The 18,035-nt window shown below is 46.6% G+C and overlaps 1 protein-coding gene across 1 annotated transcript; it reads left to right on the top strand.

Moving 5' to 3' along the window:
* Nucleotides 1-17,159, top strand: MMP14 (matrix metallopeptidase 14). The gene is made up of 10 exons (XM_003755864.4): nt 1-400; nt 7,867-8,015; nt 8,684-8,806; nt 9,094-9,401; nt 11,426-11,587; nt 12,896-13,056; nt 13,236-13,374; nt 13,496-13,646; nt 14,971-15,086; nt 15,462-17,159. Exons 1-10 carry the CDS (start codon nt 296-298, stop codon nt 15,788-15,790), a joined length of 1,743 nt encoding a protein of 580 aa, XP_003755912.1. The 5' UTR covers nt 1-295; the 3' UTR covers nt 15,791-17,159.
* Nucleotides 17,160-18,035: the final 876 nt, after the last annotated feature.

An 18,035-nucleotide genomic window follows, 5' to 3' on the forward strand; every position in this document is an offset into this window, starting at 1 on the left:
GGCTCCAGATCGCCGAGTAAGCAGAAAAAGAACAAAAAAAAAAAACAAAAAACAAAAAAAAAAACAAACCCCAGGAATCCGAAGGAAGAACCAGACAACCACTTCCACAGAACAAACCCCCCAACTCCAGCCTGCTCCTGCAACTGAAATCCAAGGGGGAAACGAGACAGAACAAAGGAGCCCAGAGAGAGAAGAGACAGAGACACTAGGGGGGTGTGTGGGGGATAGGGGGTGCACAAGACTCAAAGTACCAACAGAGAGATTCCCAAAAGTTGCCCAGACTCGGGTGTGAACCATGTTCTGTGGCCCTAGCCCCGACGGGAGCCTGCTTCTCTCTCTCCTCACTCTCAGCACAGCCCTCACCTCCCTCTGCTCCGCAGACAGCAACTTTAGCCCTGAAGTAAGTGTGATTCTCCCTCCTTCCCCCCTTCCTATCTGTCATGGGGGGGACGACCCTCTCCGTTTCTCAAAAGGACAAGACAAGGGACTCGGATTTGTATGGGGGATTGTTTCTTGGGCGCCCCAGCCTCTCTGGCTCTGGGCTCTCCTCCCCTGCTTCCTTCTCCCTTTTCGTCTCCTGCCTCCAAGTTGGTAAAACTTTTGTTTGCCTCCCAGCTCCATGCTTAACTTTCCCATTCCTTTCTTTAGGAAAGCCGTACATCTGGGGCAGAACTTTCCCCTTGAATCCCCCTGGGCTCTGAGCTCAGCTCTGGAACGGGTTGGGACTTTGATAAATATTTGGAGCCGGCTCAAACCCTTGCCGCTGTCCCCATTTCTTGTCATGTGCCGAGTTGGTTGTTTTTCCAACTTTCCACATCTCCAGTTCTCACCCGCACACCGCTCACGCCGTAGCCAACCTCCCTCCCTCCCTCCTTCCTTCTCCCCTTCCCTCCCCTCCAGCCCCCTCTCCTCCGTTCGTCCCAGGGCCCGGTGGGGGAGGGGGACGGGGAAAGAGTTAATAGTTTGGAAGTCTGGCACTGGAGGGAAAAGGAGCTCTGTGCCTCCCATCTCCCCTCCTCTGGTTTTCCCTTCGCTTGTCTCCTCCCCTTCCCTCTTCCACATTGGGTTCCTCTCTCGTCCTTCTTGCTCAAGAGGACCGTTTCTGTGCCCTGGCGTCGAGGTCCGCGGGGCGGTCACCCTGGCCTGGCCCGGCCCCACACCCGAGCTGGGGTTTCCGTCCGCACAAAGCTCTCCTTGTGAGCCAGGGGCTCCGCTGGAGCTGGGCTTAGGGACTGGGGCACTTCTTACCACCCCCACCCCCCTAGTCTTCTGGAGTGGGGGGAACCTTCCTTCCTTTTTAATGTAAGAAAAAGAAACTGTGAAGAGTTCGGAGAGAGCAGAACTGGGTCAACCCTGGCGGGAGAAGCTACCTTCACGAGGCCCTCCCACTCCGACTCCCAAAGGGGAAGACCCCCGCCACATGATCCTTCCACCTCTGGGTCAGTCTGACCTGGTCCTTAGTCTCCCGTGGTCTCCCATCCCCCCCTCTCCCTTCGCCCCGGCTGTCCAGGGCTTTGGGTCTTCAGGTCTCCCAAAGGAAACTGTGTGGGAGTTGTCGGTGGAGTTTTTTCCTCTCTCTGCTCTTTATTTCGGGGTGAAGGTGGGAGACAGATTTAACCAGCTTCTTATTTTGGGCCATCCCATCCCACTCAGCTCAACCGTGGCAAGAGGCCTGGGTGCGGCAGGGAGGGGCTGGGTAGGGCAGGGGGGACAGAAGGGGAAGCATCCGGAGTCAACCCTCTTAGGCCCAGGGTAGTTGGGCAACCTAAAAGTGGGGAAACTTCTCCAGGGAAAAGAATAGACTCCTCCACTGTAGAGAGGCGTTTTTGGCCTTCTATATCAACCCAGAGGCCCAGAATGGAAAAAATGTCTCCCAAACCTGGGCCTGGGAGAACTCAGAGATGCCAGGAGGAAAAATCCCTGCCCTGAGGCTTGTGTCACAGCTAGGGCTGGGAGGAGGCAGTTATCTTTCTGGGTTGGCAGGCCAGAGCCCGGAGTTCCAGCCTCTCTGTGGGGTGAAGAGGAGAGCCCAGAACAAAAGGAGCTTGGACATCTGTAGGACCTGCCCATTGCCAGCTCTTGCTCCCATCTTACCCAGCCTCCCCTTCCCTGGGGCCCTGGCCCAGGCCCTCTGAGGGGAGGGGCTGGGCAGCCCTGGCACTCTACTGAAATGGGTCATAACCAGTCCCAGCGCCAGAGCCACCATCTGCTTCTGGGCCTCTGCTTGGACCACTGAGGGGTGGAGGAGAGGAAGGGAGGAGCAGGCTAGGGGGGCCAGAGCTTAAGTCCTGCTCCAGGGTGGGAGATCCTCAGGCAAGGTTTCCAGGAAGGTGGGAAGGGGCCTCTTGACCTTGGCTGCCACCAAGACTGGGCTCACCCCCACTCATCCTCCTCCTGCTCCATATAAATTCTAGGACATGGAGAATTCCAGAGACAGGAGCCCTAACGAACGAGTGCATGGAGAGCTCCAGGGAGCTGGAGCAATTTTTTTTTCCCTCCAGAAATCTCCAAATCTCGAACTAGAGGCCTTTTTAGTCCTATTCCATGGCTGACCTCTCTTCCCCTCAGCCTGTCTGGAACTTATCCTTCCCCCTCCTCCCCCCATCACAGACACAAGTCTTCTCTGTGGTCTCGGCTTGATTCTGTGGTTCTTACCCCACTGGGCTTCCTGTCGCTCGAGAGAGGGCAGAGAGCCTGAAGGCCAGGAAAGGGGGATCATAGGATCTTATAACTGGAAGGGACCTTAGAGGTCAATTTGCTCCAACCTCCACTGTTACAGATAAGGAATCTGAGGTGTTCTTCAAATTATGCTAAATTGGGAAAATGACATGCTTTAAATAAGAGACGATTCCAACTCTTATGGAATTTTATGTGCTTCATTTCTCAAATTAAGACTTTCTTACTGTTTGACTTTCGAGATGTCACCATCTTCCTCATGGCCTCAGTTTTCCTGTCTAGAAAATGGATTGGAGGCAGGTTGGATTAGGCTGATGGGATGTGAATGTTACTGCCTACTTCCTAATAGGTACCCTCAGAGACAGAGACTGGTGTGGGTAGGGAATTAATGTTATTTGAAAGCATATTTTAAAATGTTATTGCTCTCCCCTCTACTCATCCTACCAGGAGTCCTAGAGCCTCAAAAAGTTAGGACCCAGCTCTGTTGGCTCAGTGCTGGAGATAATCCTGAGACCTCTCACCCTTCAGGGTGGCTGCCCGACTCTCCTTCCCAGAAACAGTCCTGTCTCTTTGTTAGGGTTGCCCAGTCCTTGCCCAGGTAAAACCCCAGGGATGCTCTAGGGACGATGGGAGTTCCCTACATACTTGAGTACAGGCCACAGCAGGCCTTATGCAGGCGTTGACAGTGGGGGGAACCTGGCCAAGCCAGCACAGGTCAGGACAGATCCTTTCCTCCCAGAGACCCAATATGTCTGAAATGGTTTTGCTCCAGGACTTAGGAGGTTAAGCTCCTTCCCTTCCCTCTTCTCATTTCTCCAAAGCAGGGACTAAAGAGAAAAGGGGATTGGGGGATTCTGAAAAGACTGTTTTGTTTACAGCTTGGGCCCTACCTCCTCTCGTAGGACAGCTTCCCAGAATCAGTGTTGCAACGTCGATCCCTCTGGGCTCAGGTCCCCTGTCAGCTGCTCCTGAGTCACCTCCAGCCAACCCCATAGCAGAAGTCCCAACTCTACCGCAGAAGTTATCACTCTTGTGCAAAGTTGGAGTTACCTAATTGTCACACGCACACTGAAGTCCCATCTGTAGCTAATAAATCTCTGTTCCTTTTGAGCCCAAACCCAAGCTGCTGGTCATCCAACCCTTCTCCCTAGCTCTTAAAAAATGCAAAACCAGGGTAAACTCTGAAGCATCCCTTAATCCTATCTCCACTCATCCTTCTATCTCTTAAAAACCCCCATAAAAGAACTCAAATATATCAATATTCTATGCTCTGTACTTTACACTTTCAATTTTAATTTGCAGGCTCTGGGTCCTACCTCATTGTTCCTACAATAAAGGCTGGCTTTGTTAGAAATTGGGCTTTTGCAATATATGTGTGTTTTTCATTCAAACACCTCCCTCAAAAAAAGCCTCAGTGCAGTGTTGCTGTTGTTTTTGTTTTAAAGAAAAAACAAAGTACCCAGTCTTTATCATATGAACAATTGATAAAACATACCTTAGGTCAAATACTGTCCTTCTCATTCAACCTTCCTTTCTTTTCCTTATCTCACTAAGATGCTGAACGCAATTTATAGGCCTTTTGGGCAAACCATCAACCCAGAGGTCTGATGGTGCCTAAAATTGGGATCTTTTGACATTTTGGATGGACATCCTCTGATCTCAGTAAGGCAGGTAATTCTTGGACACGTCATTTCCCTTTCTTGAGCCTCAGTTTCCTCATCTGTAAAATGAAAGGTCTGGACTAGATGACCTCTAAGGTTTCTTGCAGAGCTAAATCTGTCTATACCTTCTCCTCTTTACTCATCTTACTCTTACCCAGGTATTCTTATGACTCCATCAGCTGGGGAGGGGGTACCAGTAGACCCCACATAGGCTGCCAATCTGTTATCCTTCAATCTTGCTACCCAAATGTCCTCCTTTTCCAGTCATACATCTATCTCTTTGGAGACCTTTTTCTGCCACTTCTTGTGATAATTCTTCATTGACTGTAAGCTATAACCCTCCAAGTGTTTTCATTGCTCTTTGAGTGACCTGAAGTTTTAGTTCTTTAGAGACTATAGTATTCCATGATTTGCTAGCATAGAACTATGTATACTGGATTTTTAAAAGACAGGGATTTGTTTTAGGAAATCTAGAGTCATTAAGAGTAATATATAATGTTCCAAATGCTAACTAGTCTATTCTCTCCTTCCTGTTCAATTCTGGGTAGAAGAATGGAGATAAATTTCAGTGGACCATAGATTTAGCGATGGATAATACCTTCTTTAAGGTGTCGTCGAATCTAGTCGTATCTGTTTAAATGACTTGTCCTGGTCACACAGTCAATATGAATCTGAGGCAGATCTTCCTAACCCCAGGTTCAATACCTTATCCCCTTTAGTGGTAACCTCTTTTTATAGTGAACAAAGGTATATAATTGTAAATAGGCATGAGGTTAGCTCCATATACTTGTTCTAAGTCCTTGGTCTATGTTTATTGCTATACCAACTACACCATGACCCTGTCTCATCCTGTCCCCCAATCTTCATGTACACCTATAACCTCAGTCACTTTCTTCCTACCTTCTCCATCTTTACTCTAATGGGCTTAGCATAGGGTGACCATGGTCTAAGAGACAACCTGGAGAAAACTAGATTTAGAAGGAATATGGAGCTGTTTTCAAGCATTTGGAAGACAATCTAGTGAAAAACAGATTAAACCTGTTCTTGGCTCTAATGGGAGTATCCCAAAGGAGCCATGAACCAATATTGAATTCATGAGCTATCGACTTCCCAGGCCCAGTAGGGACTTCATGCTAAGCTTTAAAAATCATTCTTTTTTAGAGGCATCCGCCAAAGAGCCTAAAAGAACCTTAGAGCTATCTCACTCATCTTGACGAACATCTTGTTTTATAGATGAGATAATCAAGGCCCAGAAATATATATTACTTATCCCAAGTCACACAGATAGTAAATAGCAAAGGCAGTTTTAAAGTCAGTCCTTCACCCTCCCTCTCCCACCGTGAATAGAGCACTGAATTCAGGAAGACCTGAATTCAAAACCTGCCCCAGATACTTGCTAGCTATGTGTTCGGGTTAGTAATTTATTCTCTTGATGTGTTTAAGTTCCCTCACCTGTAAAAAGAAGGGGTTGAAAAAGTTCTGAAATCCCTCTCAGCTCTAAATTCATGACCCTATGATCACCCAAGACCCTCCCCAAACATTTTAATTTGCTAAGGACATTGCTTGCCAAGGAAGAATGATATCAGTAGGAAAAATCCCAAGGTGGGACTTGGTTTTACACCCTGATCAAGGACTCCCAGTTCCTGTCTTGTTCTGAATTCCTGGGCAGTCCCCTTGGCTATGCTACAGAACAGAGTTAATACTCATGATCCCTTTGTGATTAGTCATTTTTCTCCACTTGTGTCTGCCTTTTTGTGACCCCATTGTTGTTTTCTTGACTGACAAATTGGAGCAGTTTGTCATTTCCTTGTTCAATCCATATTATAGATGAGGAAACTGAGGATAACAGAATTAAGTGTATTGCTTAGGATCACACAGCCAGTAAATGTCTGAAGCCAGATTTGAATTCAGGAAGATGAGTTTTCTAACTCAATGCTCCATGTTCTATGCACTTTTCCATCTTGCTTCCCATGATAAGTGTGTAAATCATAACATTTTGAACTGGAGAGTACTTAAGAGATCATGCAAGCAAGATCACTGAGCTCAGAGTTGGAAGGATTGATTGCCAGAGACCATAGACACCAAATGATACTTGATCAGAAATTCCTTCTATGAATTAATTATCCATCCTCAGCTTGAAGACCTTTAGGGAAGAAAAACCCACCACTTCCCTCCTTTTAAGCAGCTCTCATATTTTTCATTTATGTCAAACCAAAGCCTTTCTTTGCTACAGCACTCCACTGCTTCTAATTCTGCCCTCTGAGGCTAAGAAGAACAGATTTAATCTTTTTTTCACTGGATTGTCTTCCAAATGCTTGAAAACAGCTCCATATTCCTTCTAAATCTAGTCTTCTTCAGTTTAAGTCTCCTCACCATCCTGATCAACTATGCTGGACACAATCCAACATTATCAATATCCTTCCCAAAATAAAACCCATTGGGGGTAATCACTTCCTTCATTCCAGACATGAATGTCTATGTTTCTCGATGTGGTATAAGAGAGCATGGTTTTAGCTGCTCTGTCATATTGTTGACTTATTTCGAGCTTGTATTCACTAAAACCTCCAGATCTTTTCCCCCATGACATTATCTTGCAATCACTTCTTAATCTTAATTTTTAAAAAATTTGATTCCTTATTCACAGTCATTTCCAGCTATGAACCCATTTATCCTGTTAGGAATCTTCACTTGGTTTGTTTGTTGGTTTGGTTTGGTTTCATTAATATCTGATAGTGTATTCAATAATCCATACCCATAATTCCCTTCTTTACTGAAAGACCATTCTATATTTGTGAAGTTCATTTTTAAAAATCCAACTTAAAACTTTAGATCCACCTCTATTCCACCTTTTTAGTTGCTGTTCTAATGTATGAAAATCTCTTTAGATCCTGATTTTGTCATCCAATTTGCTACCTATCCCTTCCAGTTCCATATTATCTATAAATCTGACAAAACTACTTATAATTGTATACATATACAAGGAGCACTTCACTTGAGACTTCTCTCTAAGGTGACCTCAACTCATTAATTACCACTTTGGGGGGTCCTGTCATTCCACCAATCCTGGCATTCCTCTGTCATCTGGACTGGATCTCTCTATTTTAGATCTGCAAGGATATCATGAGGGGTTTCGTTGAATGTTTTGCTTCTGAAATCTCAGTATACTTTGTCCTCATTCATTTTACAGATGATAAAACAGACTATAAGACGTTAAGTGAATTATCTAAAGCCACAAAAAGGAAATTAGTCAATTTGAATCCAAGGCCTCCCACTATCACAGAATCAATATTAACCTCTCAGATCAAGGTTTAGATAAGATATGGTTCTGTTTTCCCTGGAAAAAAGTCTTCAAGACAGGTCAGCTGGTCAGTCCTACAAGGTTCATCCAGAGAAGCCTAGTCTACTCCATTAAAAGGATTAGGGAGATCTAGAATGAAGAAATCCAGAACACTGAAAGGGTAGAGGAACAAGACCTCCTTATTCTTTGCCTCCCCCTTGGCACCTACTACTGCTCCCTTCTCCCCTCCAGGCTTGGCTCCAGCAGTATGGCTACCTCCCCCCGGGAGATCTCCGTACCCACACCCAGCGCTCTCCTCAGTCCCTCTCCACTGCTATTGCTGCCATGCAGAGGTTCTACGGGCTGCGTGTGACGGGCACTGCTGACGGAGACACCATGAAGTGAGTGCCAAATGCCGGCTGGGACTTGACCCGGCCCCCTGACTCCCCTCCCCACTCCCTAGACTTCATCAATTAATACTAGCTACCCTTTACTCTGTGCCGGCCACTGCCAAATGCGTGACAATTATTACCTGATTCCATCCTCCCAACATCCCTGGGAGAGAGGTGCTATGATTATCCTTATTTTGCACATGAGGAAACTGAGGCAGGCAGAGATTATGATTTGCTCAGTTACATAGCTAGTAAGTGTCTGGAGCTACTCAAGCCTTCCTGACTTCAAGCCCTGTGCTACATCCACTGTACCACACGGCTGTGACTCTTAATTAATTAATTCATCAACAGACATTTATTACTATGATCCAGGCTGTACTAGGCCACAGAGATACAAAATCAAAACTTGAAATGGTGCTTGAGCACTTGTAATTTTATTTTCCTCACCCATTACCCACAGAGGGGGCGTCCAGAAACACTGGCCCACCACCCCTCTCCCTTCAACTGATCCTGACCTTACCCATGCCCTGACCTTGACCATGTCTTTCAATTAATCTACAAAATGCCAGTCACTGGGACAGGACCTCTTCCTTCCCCAACACTTCACCCACCTTTTCCCACTATTCTTTGATCCCCCTTTCCCACTGATCTGGACTCCCCCCTTTCCCCATCTACAGGGCCATGAAGCGCCCCAGATGTGGTGTCCCCGACAAGTTTGGTGCAGAAATCAAAGCCAACGTACGGAGGAAGCGTTACGCCATCCAAGGTCTAAAATGGCAACACAATGAGATCACATTTTGGTGAGTCCCAGAAAGATACGGATTCACCCTCAGGCTCCCCAGTCACAGAAAAACCTTCCCCAGCTCAGGACCACAGCGGGGGAGAAGGGGAATCAGAGCGGTGATCCACAATAAATGTGGGTGGGGCAGCCCAAGCCTGGCAGGAAAGGGCTCAAGGAGAGAGGGCAGCCCTGATCTGGGGCATTGGCAGCATGGACTGCCCCAGGCCTGGGCCACAGAGAAGGCTCCCTTTACCCTCCATCCTAATGATTGTACCTCATGTCTTCTTCTCCCACTCTGGACCCCAGCATCCAGAATTACACGCCCAAAGTGGGTGAATACGCCACATTCGAAGCCATCCGAAAAGCCTTCAAGGTGTGGGAGGGGGCCACACCTCTGCGCTTCCGGGAGGTGCCCTATTCCTACATACAAGATGGCCACGAGAAGCAGGCGGACATCATGATCTTCTTTGCGGAGGGCTTTCATGGAGACAGCACTCCGTTTGATGGGGAAGGCGGCTTCTTGGCCCACGCGTACTTCCCTGGCCCCAACATTGGAGGAGACACGCACTTTGATTCAGCCGAACCCTGGACAGTCCGAAATGAGGATCTCAATGGTGAGTGGGATGGTCAGGGTGAGAGAGAGACAAGACTGTGGGACAGGGAAGATGAAACTTCAAGGAGAAATCTTACAATTGACACCTGGAAGTGTCATTCTGGTATAAGGCAAAAGAGAATTGACTCATATATTGGATTACTTGCCATCTAGGGAAGGGGATGGGGGAAAAGGGGGGAAATTGGAACACAAGGTTTTGCAAGGGTCGATAATAAAATTGTTTTTGCATATGTTTTGAAAATAAAAAGCTTCAATAAGAGAGAGAGACAGAGACAGAGAGAGAAAAGAATATTGACTCAGGGGCCAACCACTCCTCAGGGATGTGAGAGAGGGGGTGCTTCTCATACATGGTTAGGACCATATGACTACTGAAGTCCCTTCCTATTCTCAAATTTCAGGATTCTTGTTCAAATACTACCTGTGATACCTTTGTAAACTATGTAGCAGTCACCTAGCCACTCTGGTTCTCAGTTTTCTCATTTGTAAAATGAGTAGATTGGCCTAGATGAGCTCTGAAGTCTCTTCCAGCTCTTCGTGTATGATTTTTTCATTGCCTTTTCAGAGGTAGCTTACTCTATGAAATTTATTTTCTATCAAATTCTGCCCAGTTAATGTGCCATGGCATAGTTGATAGAGGGCCAGCCTTGGAATCAAGAATATTTGGATTTAAATCCTGCCCTGGGCACACACTAGTTCTGTGATCACATTAAGTCAAATCACTTAAGTCTGAAATTCCAAAGACACTTCTTTTTTTAAGTAATATTTTATTTTTTCCCAATTACATGTAAAAATAATTTTTAAAATTCATTTTTGAAATTTTGAATTCCAAATTCTCTTTCTCCCTCCCCTCTCCCTCTTCCTGAAATGGCAAGCAAATTGTTACAGGTTTAGTCATGTTGTGAAAGAAAACAGACCAAAAAAACCCCACAAAAAATTAAAGAAAGCGAAAAATAGTATGCTTCTATCTATGTTCAGACTCCATCAATTCTTTCTTTGGAAATGGATAGCATTTTTCATCATGAATCCTTTGGAATTGTCTTGAATCTTTGAATTGCTGAGAACAACTAATTCAGTCATTTTACATAATCATTTTACAATATTGCTGTTGCTATATACAATGTTTTCCTGTTTCTGCTCATTTTACTTTGTATCAGTTCCTGTAAATCTTTCCAGTTTTTTCTGAAAGCTAGAGGCACTTCTAAAATTGTAACATACAGATTCTGCCTATTTATATCTGTGAAGGGAGTTTCCCATACCAGTGTAGTAATAAGCTCCCTCTTGCCCCCCAAAGAACATCTCTAATTCTTTGGGAAGATGTGGCACAAGACAACAAGAAAAAGAAAAAAAATCAGGAAATTTGATTAAGGTTTCTCCAAAAACTCTTCCTAAGTTCCTAAAGGATGTAGAATATTGGAGCTGGTATTCCTATCCATAACTTGCCTTTGGTCATGGCATTATAGGATTGAGAGCTGAAAAGGATCTTAGAGATCATTTGGTCTAACTCTCTTTTTACAAATAAGGAAACTGAGTCCCAGAGAAGTTAACTGAATTCCCTTAAGGTCATTCAAATTTAGCATCAGAACCTTTTTTGATTTTGATTTTGAAACCCAGTTTTATCATGGCTTCCTCCAAAAAACTTCATAAAGCTGTGTGACGTAGGCAAGTCACAACTCCAATTGCCACAGAAAAAACAAAACAAAACAAAACAAAACAGAAGACTTTATAAGAATGACAGTTTCCATGGTGAAGTGCCTTATTGATAACAGGGAGAGTAGAGAGCCCTCTGGTTGCATTCATTCCATTCCTTTTGCTACCTCTCCCAGAGTGTAGGGCAGGAATTGCTTGAGTTATGACTCAGTTAACAATGCAATAACATGTAGAGCCAAAGCTTGCTGGGAGAGTAAAGGGATGATTATGCAGAATGTGGGCTGGGTTGGATAGGGAACTATAGGCCCTTATAGCTGAGGGCTTGCTATAAGAACAATAGAGAGGGGCTGCCCATATGACAGGACCTACTCCTTTCAGGGAATGACATATTCCTTGTGGCTGTACATGAACTGGGCCATGCACTGGGTCTGGAGCACTCCAATGATCCCTCAGCCATCATGGCCCCCTTCTACCAGTGGATGGACACAGAGAACTTTGTACTTCCTGAGGATGACCGTCGAGGCATCCAGCAACTCTATGGTAAGCATCCCCAACATTACATCCAGGATCCCCGTGGTAGTCTCCCCTCTCTTGAATCTTGCTTTATTTCAGCCTTTCATACACTCATTTCCTCTGACAGCTGGTCATCATTAGTAGTAATAATACCTGTGTTAAAACAAAACAAAACAAAAACACATCAGGAGCAAGGAATCTTTCTCCACTTCTTTCTCTGTCTCCTCTTTCTTTTTCCCTTTCTTCTTCCCGCCTCTCTCCCTTTGTCCCTCCCTCCTTCCCCTCCCTTTCTGTATTCTTGTTGTCTAGCACAGTGCCTGGCAGACATTAGGCACTTGTAAATGCTTGTTAAATTTAATTGAATTGAATACAGTTCAGAAGTCTCTCTTGGTCTGTTTTCATTTCCTCCTCTCCATCTCTTTCCATTTTCTCAAACCCCTTTGTTTCTCTTCACACTCACTCTCTTCCCTTGTCTACTTTCTATTTGTCTATTTTCTCACATCCAGTCTCTTTCCATCTCTGTACCTCACGTCTCCCTTTATCACACATTTTCTTCATCTCCTCATACCTAACCTGCCCATTCCTCTCATCACATCTTTCTCCATCTTCTCATACCCAGTCTCTTTCCGTTTTCTTATAACCATTTATTTTCATTCCCTCATTCCATCTCTCTCAGCCTCACACCCAGTCTCTTTCCATTTTTTTATACCTCACTTCCAGTCTTACTTTATTGTCTTATGTTCTCATCTTTTTACTTCTAGGACCAAGCCCGTCTATTTGACATTTAAAGCTCTGGTTCTCTATACTCCTCCCATCCTCCCTGCCCTGGACCAACTACTTGTATCTTTCCCTTTAAGGTTACCTTGTTTCTATTTTCTGTCTTCCCCATGTTGTTACTTACTTCTGTCTATGTCTCCTCCATTAGAATAGACACTCCTTGTGGTCAGGGACTCTTTCCTTTTTGTCTCTGTATCCCTAGCACTTAGAGTGTCTGGCACTGTGGTGCTCAATAAAATACAGAATCCTGGAATTTGAGAATAAAATACTCTTCTTTTTGTCTTTCTTCCTCCATCTCCTCACAAGCAAGCTCCTCCAACTCATCCCAACTCCTTAATGCTGTGTCCTTTCCTCAATTTCTTCATCTTTTCACCCCCATGTCTCTTGCTGATGTTCTAATTCTTCATGCTTACTTTCCTCATCTCTCCACATCCCACCTCTCTAATTCCTCACACCCCATTTCTGCCCATCCAGAAATCCTCAAGGTGATCTCTTTGCCTTTGCACTGTCCTCTCCTAAATGAGTCCATGTCTGATGTGTACCTGTTCTTGGTCCCAGGGAGTAAGTTTGCATCCCCCACCAAGACTCCTTCACAGCCCAGGACCACCTCCAGGCCCTCGGTCCCAGGCAAGCCCAAAAACCCCACCTATGGACCGAACATCTGCGATGGGAACTTCGACACCGTGGCTGTGCTCCGGGGAGAAATGTTTGTCTTCAAGGTAAGGGGAAGCAGTAATCGAGCGGATGGGGACAGAGTTTGGGAGAGTAAGGGATTCTGACTGGAAGTGGGAGGAGATCTCCAATAGGACTATCAGAGTAGCTCGGTGAGGGAGGGGCAGTGATAGGGTAGAGACAGAAGATTTGGGGTCATCTCCTCCACCTGCCTTTGCACATTCAGGAGCGCTGGTTTTGGAGAGTGCGGAATAACCAGGTGATGGATGGGTACCCGATGCCCATTGGTCAGTTCTGGAGGGGCTTGCCTGCTTCTATCAACACGGCCTACGAAAGGAAAGATGGCAAATTTGTGTTCTTCAAAGGTGACCAGGCACTTGGATGAGGGTCCTCGGGTTGGGGAGGCAGGTCCTGTGGAATAACAGACTCAGTGAGTCTGTAAGTCTCTGAACTAAACAGATCTCCTCCCTGCCTCCCTCTCTAAAGGAGACAAACATTGGGTATTCGACGAGGCCTCCCTGGAGCCCGGCTACCCCAAGCACATCAAGGAGCTGGGACGAGGCCTACCCACTGACAAGATTGATGCGGCCCTCTTCTGGATGCCCAGTGGCAAGACCTACTTCTTCCGGGGAAACAAGTGAGGACCCCCTCACCACCCCCAAAAAGCCTCGGCCTCAGGCATCCTAGCCCCCTCCCGGGGAAAGGCACCCTTCTAGCCCTGCAGAGAGCTTTCCCACACAAAGTGACTGGCCATCTGCTGTTGCCTAGCAACAACAGCCAAAATCAGGTGCTGAATCAAATCAGTGGGATGTGACCGGGTCATCATTTCAGACCTGGTCATTTGGTGCTTTCTGCCCACAGCGCCCCTCCCTCTCTCCAGCCCAACCTCCCCCTCCCCAGCTCCACCCAGGCTGTCTGGCCTCCTCTGGCCAAACTCTATGATTAAAGACTGCTGGTGGTTCATCTGAGGGCTAATCATGGGTACTGTAGGAGGCCCAGTCCCTCCCCTTTCCCCAGTGCAGCAGTCCCTCATTATCAGACAGGCAGTCCCTATACCCAGCATCCTTAGCTATAAGGAAGGATGGGATGGCTGGATCCCTGCCCCAAGGGCACTGAAATTTAAAGAGTGATGAGCACATTTTCAATCCTTCAGCCCCACAGAAATAATTGAGCTTAGTACCTACCTAGTTAGCAAAAATAATTAAAGCTGGAAGCAACCAAACAATCCAATTTTTCCCCCTGAGGTAATTGGGGTTAAGTGACTTCCCCAGAGTCACATAGTCAGGAAGTGTTAAGTGTCTGAGGTCAAATTTGAACTCAGGTCCTCCTGACTTCAGAGCGGTTCTCTAACCACTGTACCACCTAGCTACCACTGTGCCACCTAGCTGTCCCTGTAGCCACATTTTAAGTGAAATTTTGACCAGGTCTGCCCTGTGATCTGACCCTCTCTCTCCATAGGACAGACTCTCCAGTATCAACCTTGTAGTGATCTAGGGTCTCCATTTCTCCACCAGAAAATGTTTTCCTGAGATCTTTTCTTGTGTGAGAAAAAAGTCTCAGGGACTCCCCATCATAATAAATGAGCTTGCCTTAAAATGGCCATTTGGGTATACGATTTTTGAAAGGGTCTCCCTTGCTCTAGACATTAAAATTACTAGGCTTCAAGGCAGCACACCAGATAGACTTCTAGATTTGGAATTAGGAACACCTGAGTTTTAATTCTGTCTTACATAGTTTTATTAGCTGTAGGACTTGGGAAAATTATTTCACTTTTCTCTGTCTCTCGTTCTTCATCTATAAAATAAGGATAATAATAGCACTGACCTCAGAATTGTTGTAAGGGTCAGAGGAGACACACTGCAAAACTTAACACCCTGTAGAAATGTTAGCTATGTTAGTAGCTAACTAAAATGTTAGTTTGTTACTGCTTCTGACTGATCCCTTTCCCTTCTCTTCCTCAGATACTACAGATTCAATGAGGAGTTCAGAACAGTGGACAGCGAGTATCCCAAAGATATCAAAGTCTGGGAAGGAATCCCAGAATCTCCCAGAGGATCGTTCATGGGCAATGATGAAGGTGAGGGACCAAGAAAGCAGCCCGGCCACATTCAGGGCCTTTGTTTACTCATCTGTAAATTGAGACGGTTAAGCTGGAGGATCTCTTTTTAAGATTTACTTCTAGCTCTTAAATTGTAGGGTTTTATAGAAGGAAGGAAGGATGGGAGGTGAGGAGAGAAAAATGAGAGCTGGGAATGACAGGAAGGAAGGAAGGAGACTGTGAAATGACAGCAGTGTGTGGAAGTCAAACCACAGAGCATTCTTTTCATGTCTTCCTCTCTTTGGGACTTTTCCTGTTTCTAGGGGTTCCTTTCTCTCCCTTGATTCTCTCCAGTTCCTCTCCTCCTTTTGACTTCCTCCCCATGATCCAGTGTGCTTTCTCCCTTCCCTACAGCTTTCACCTATTTCTATAAGGGGAACAAATACTGGAAATTCAATAACCAGAAGCTGAAAGTGGAGCCAGGCTACCCTAAATCAGCTCTTCGGGACTGGATGGGCTGCCCCTCTGGGGGCCGGCCTGATGAGACAGAGGAAGAGACTGAGGTGATCATCATCGAGGTAGATGAAGAGGGCAGCGGGTCTGTGAATGCCGCCGCCGTGGTGCTTCCTGTGCTCCTGCTCCTCTGTGTCATTGCTGTCGGCTTGGCTGTCTTCTTCTTCAAACGCCATGGAACCCCCAAGAAGCTGCTCTACTGCCAGCGTTCCCTGCTGGACAAGGTCTGACCCCCCAACAAGCTGGGGGACTGGCCACCCCTCCCCTGCCCACCCCCACCACACAGACTTTGCCTCTGGGGGCCAGGGGCTACAGGTGTAGGGGGAGGGATGGTCACATATTTCCTCATGGTCTCCTAGATGCCCCACAACCCTCCTTCTGTCCTCTTTCACCCCTTAATCCCATTCCCCGTGCCCTCCCCCTCCCTCTACTCCCTTCACTTTATCACTATACAGGTCCCTAGGGTACTGGGCAGCAGTAGTATCATAGAGGTCCCCTGTCTCCCTCTGGGGAGCTCTCCTACTTGGTGCCATCCCCTCCCCTGCTGGTCATCCTGGGGGCTCTGCACTTGAAGGCTAGGACTCTCTGACCTCCCTGGTGAAGGTCAAAGTCTGGGTCACCTGCTCCTATTCCTTTCCTGGACATACCTTGCACCTCTGAACTTTAACCTCAGGAGGCTCTGCATATTTCCAGCCCCACAGACCCCAGGTCTGCCCAATTGGCAGCCTCCCACCAACTTTTCTGGCTAAAATGAACCTGAGCAAGGGAAGAAGAGAAGGCCCTGAGGGCAGAGATAGTGGGGTTATATGGACAAGATATTTTATTCCCAGGGTTGCCCGTCCCAAAACATTGGGGTTGGAACATAGACAAAGAAGCAGGGTGGCCATTTTGCTTTCAGCGTTGCTAGGTCAATCCATCTCCCTCTCTATGGGAAGTTTCTGTTTCTTTCCCACTCATCTGTTCACTCTAAGGAATTTCTTTGCAAGGCAAAAAGCTTGAATCAATAAACTTAGTAGGGGAAAAATCCTCAGCTGCCCCACTTACCGTCTCCCCAGCTCTGTCCCTGCTCAGTCGCCTTCCAAACCTAAACCTTGGATTTGGGAAACCAAGGTTGGAAGAGCCATAGGGTAGCTACTGAGGATAGGGATGGGACCAAGGAGAGAGGGCAGAGTCATGGAAACTCAGGGGTGTAGCCACATAGAGAAAGAAGAGACTGGGAAAAGGATCAGCGGCCCAGTGACTGATGTGGAGAGACTGTTAACAATGGAAGCCAGAACCACATGGATGAGGAGTGGAGCTGGGGCTGGGACCCAGGGGCAGGGCTGGGAGAAGAGAGGAACGGTAGTCTCAGAGAAGATAAAGGTGGAAAAAATCAAACCAAAAGACCAAACTGGAGGGTGTAGCTGGTGCTGAGGGTAGGGGCTGGAACTGAGTAGTAAGGAGTTTTGTGATGGGAATGGGAGTGGGGGGCATTTATGAAGGCTAGAGAAAAAAACTAGGCTAGAGAGAAGAGAGACTATTTTTTAACATTGGTCCCCACAAATTTGCATGTGAGCAGGACCCAGGACCCAGGGAGAGGGACTCAAGGAAAGGTAAGGGGAATGAGGAATAATAGGGAGAAGATGATGGGAAAGCTCCTAGAGATAATAAGAATGTCCTGAGCCCAGACAATAGCCCACTAGGTCAATGGCCAGTGGAATCTCTTGGCCTGGTTGCTGGGGTCCTAGGCTCTGACCCTAAATGGTTGGGACAAATCTTGGCCATGGTGAGAAGAACTGAGCAACCTCAACCCCCTGTGCTGTCAGGACGGAGGGCTGGGACTTAGCTCTCAGCCCTGGGTGTTTCCCAAGGGACATTATCGCACCTTCACACCCACGGTTCTTCTCACACCTTAATCTTAGTATTACCCCTCTTTGTCCTGGACCTCCCCTCCCCTTCCCTTTCCCCACCCAATTTGTCCATTTCCAAACTCCTTCAGCCACCAGAAGGTGGACATGGTACTGGGGGACTTGGGAGAGGGAGGAACCCTGGGAGAGAGGGGATAGGGGGAGAGGGAGAGGGTGGGGCACATCATGGGGATGGGGTGAACGGTGCTGGCAATTCGGCTAAATTTCTGTTTCTTGTTTGTTTTTTTTAATGTATATTTTATTATAATTATTATATGATTCCATTAAAATAGTTCCTTTTTGTTAACAAAGGGTATGGGAAATGGAGGGTGGGGGTTGGGGGGAAGGAGGGAATTTAACCCCAGGAACCTGCAGGGCGGGTCTGGGTCAATCCCCTCCGAGGAGAACATTTTTTTAAATCCTTCAATGTTTTCACAAAGAATAAAAATGTTTCACATTCTCCATGTGATTACTGCTCTCTCCCGGGGTAACTGGGATTTGGATGTTCATGTGAGAGGGAAAAGGGTGTGGGGAGGGAAGATCCAGAGAAAAATTGGATCTAGGATATTGTTGAGCAGCAACTAGAAGG

The sequence above is a fragment of the Sarcophilus harrisii genome, chromosome 2, assembly GCF_902635505.1.
Source record: "Sarcophilus harrisii chromosome 2, mSarHar1.11, whole genome shotgun sequence".
In the NCBI taxonomy this organism is placed as follows: domain Eukaryota; kingdom Metazoa; phylum Chordata; class Mammalia; order Dasyuromorphia; family Dasyuridae; genus Sarcophilus; species Sarcophilus harrisii.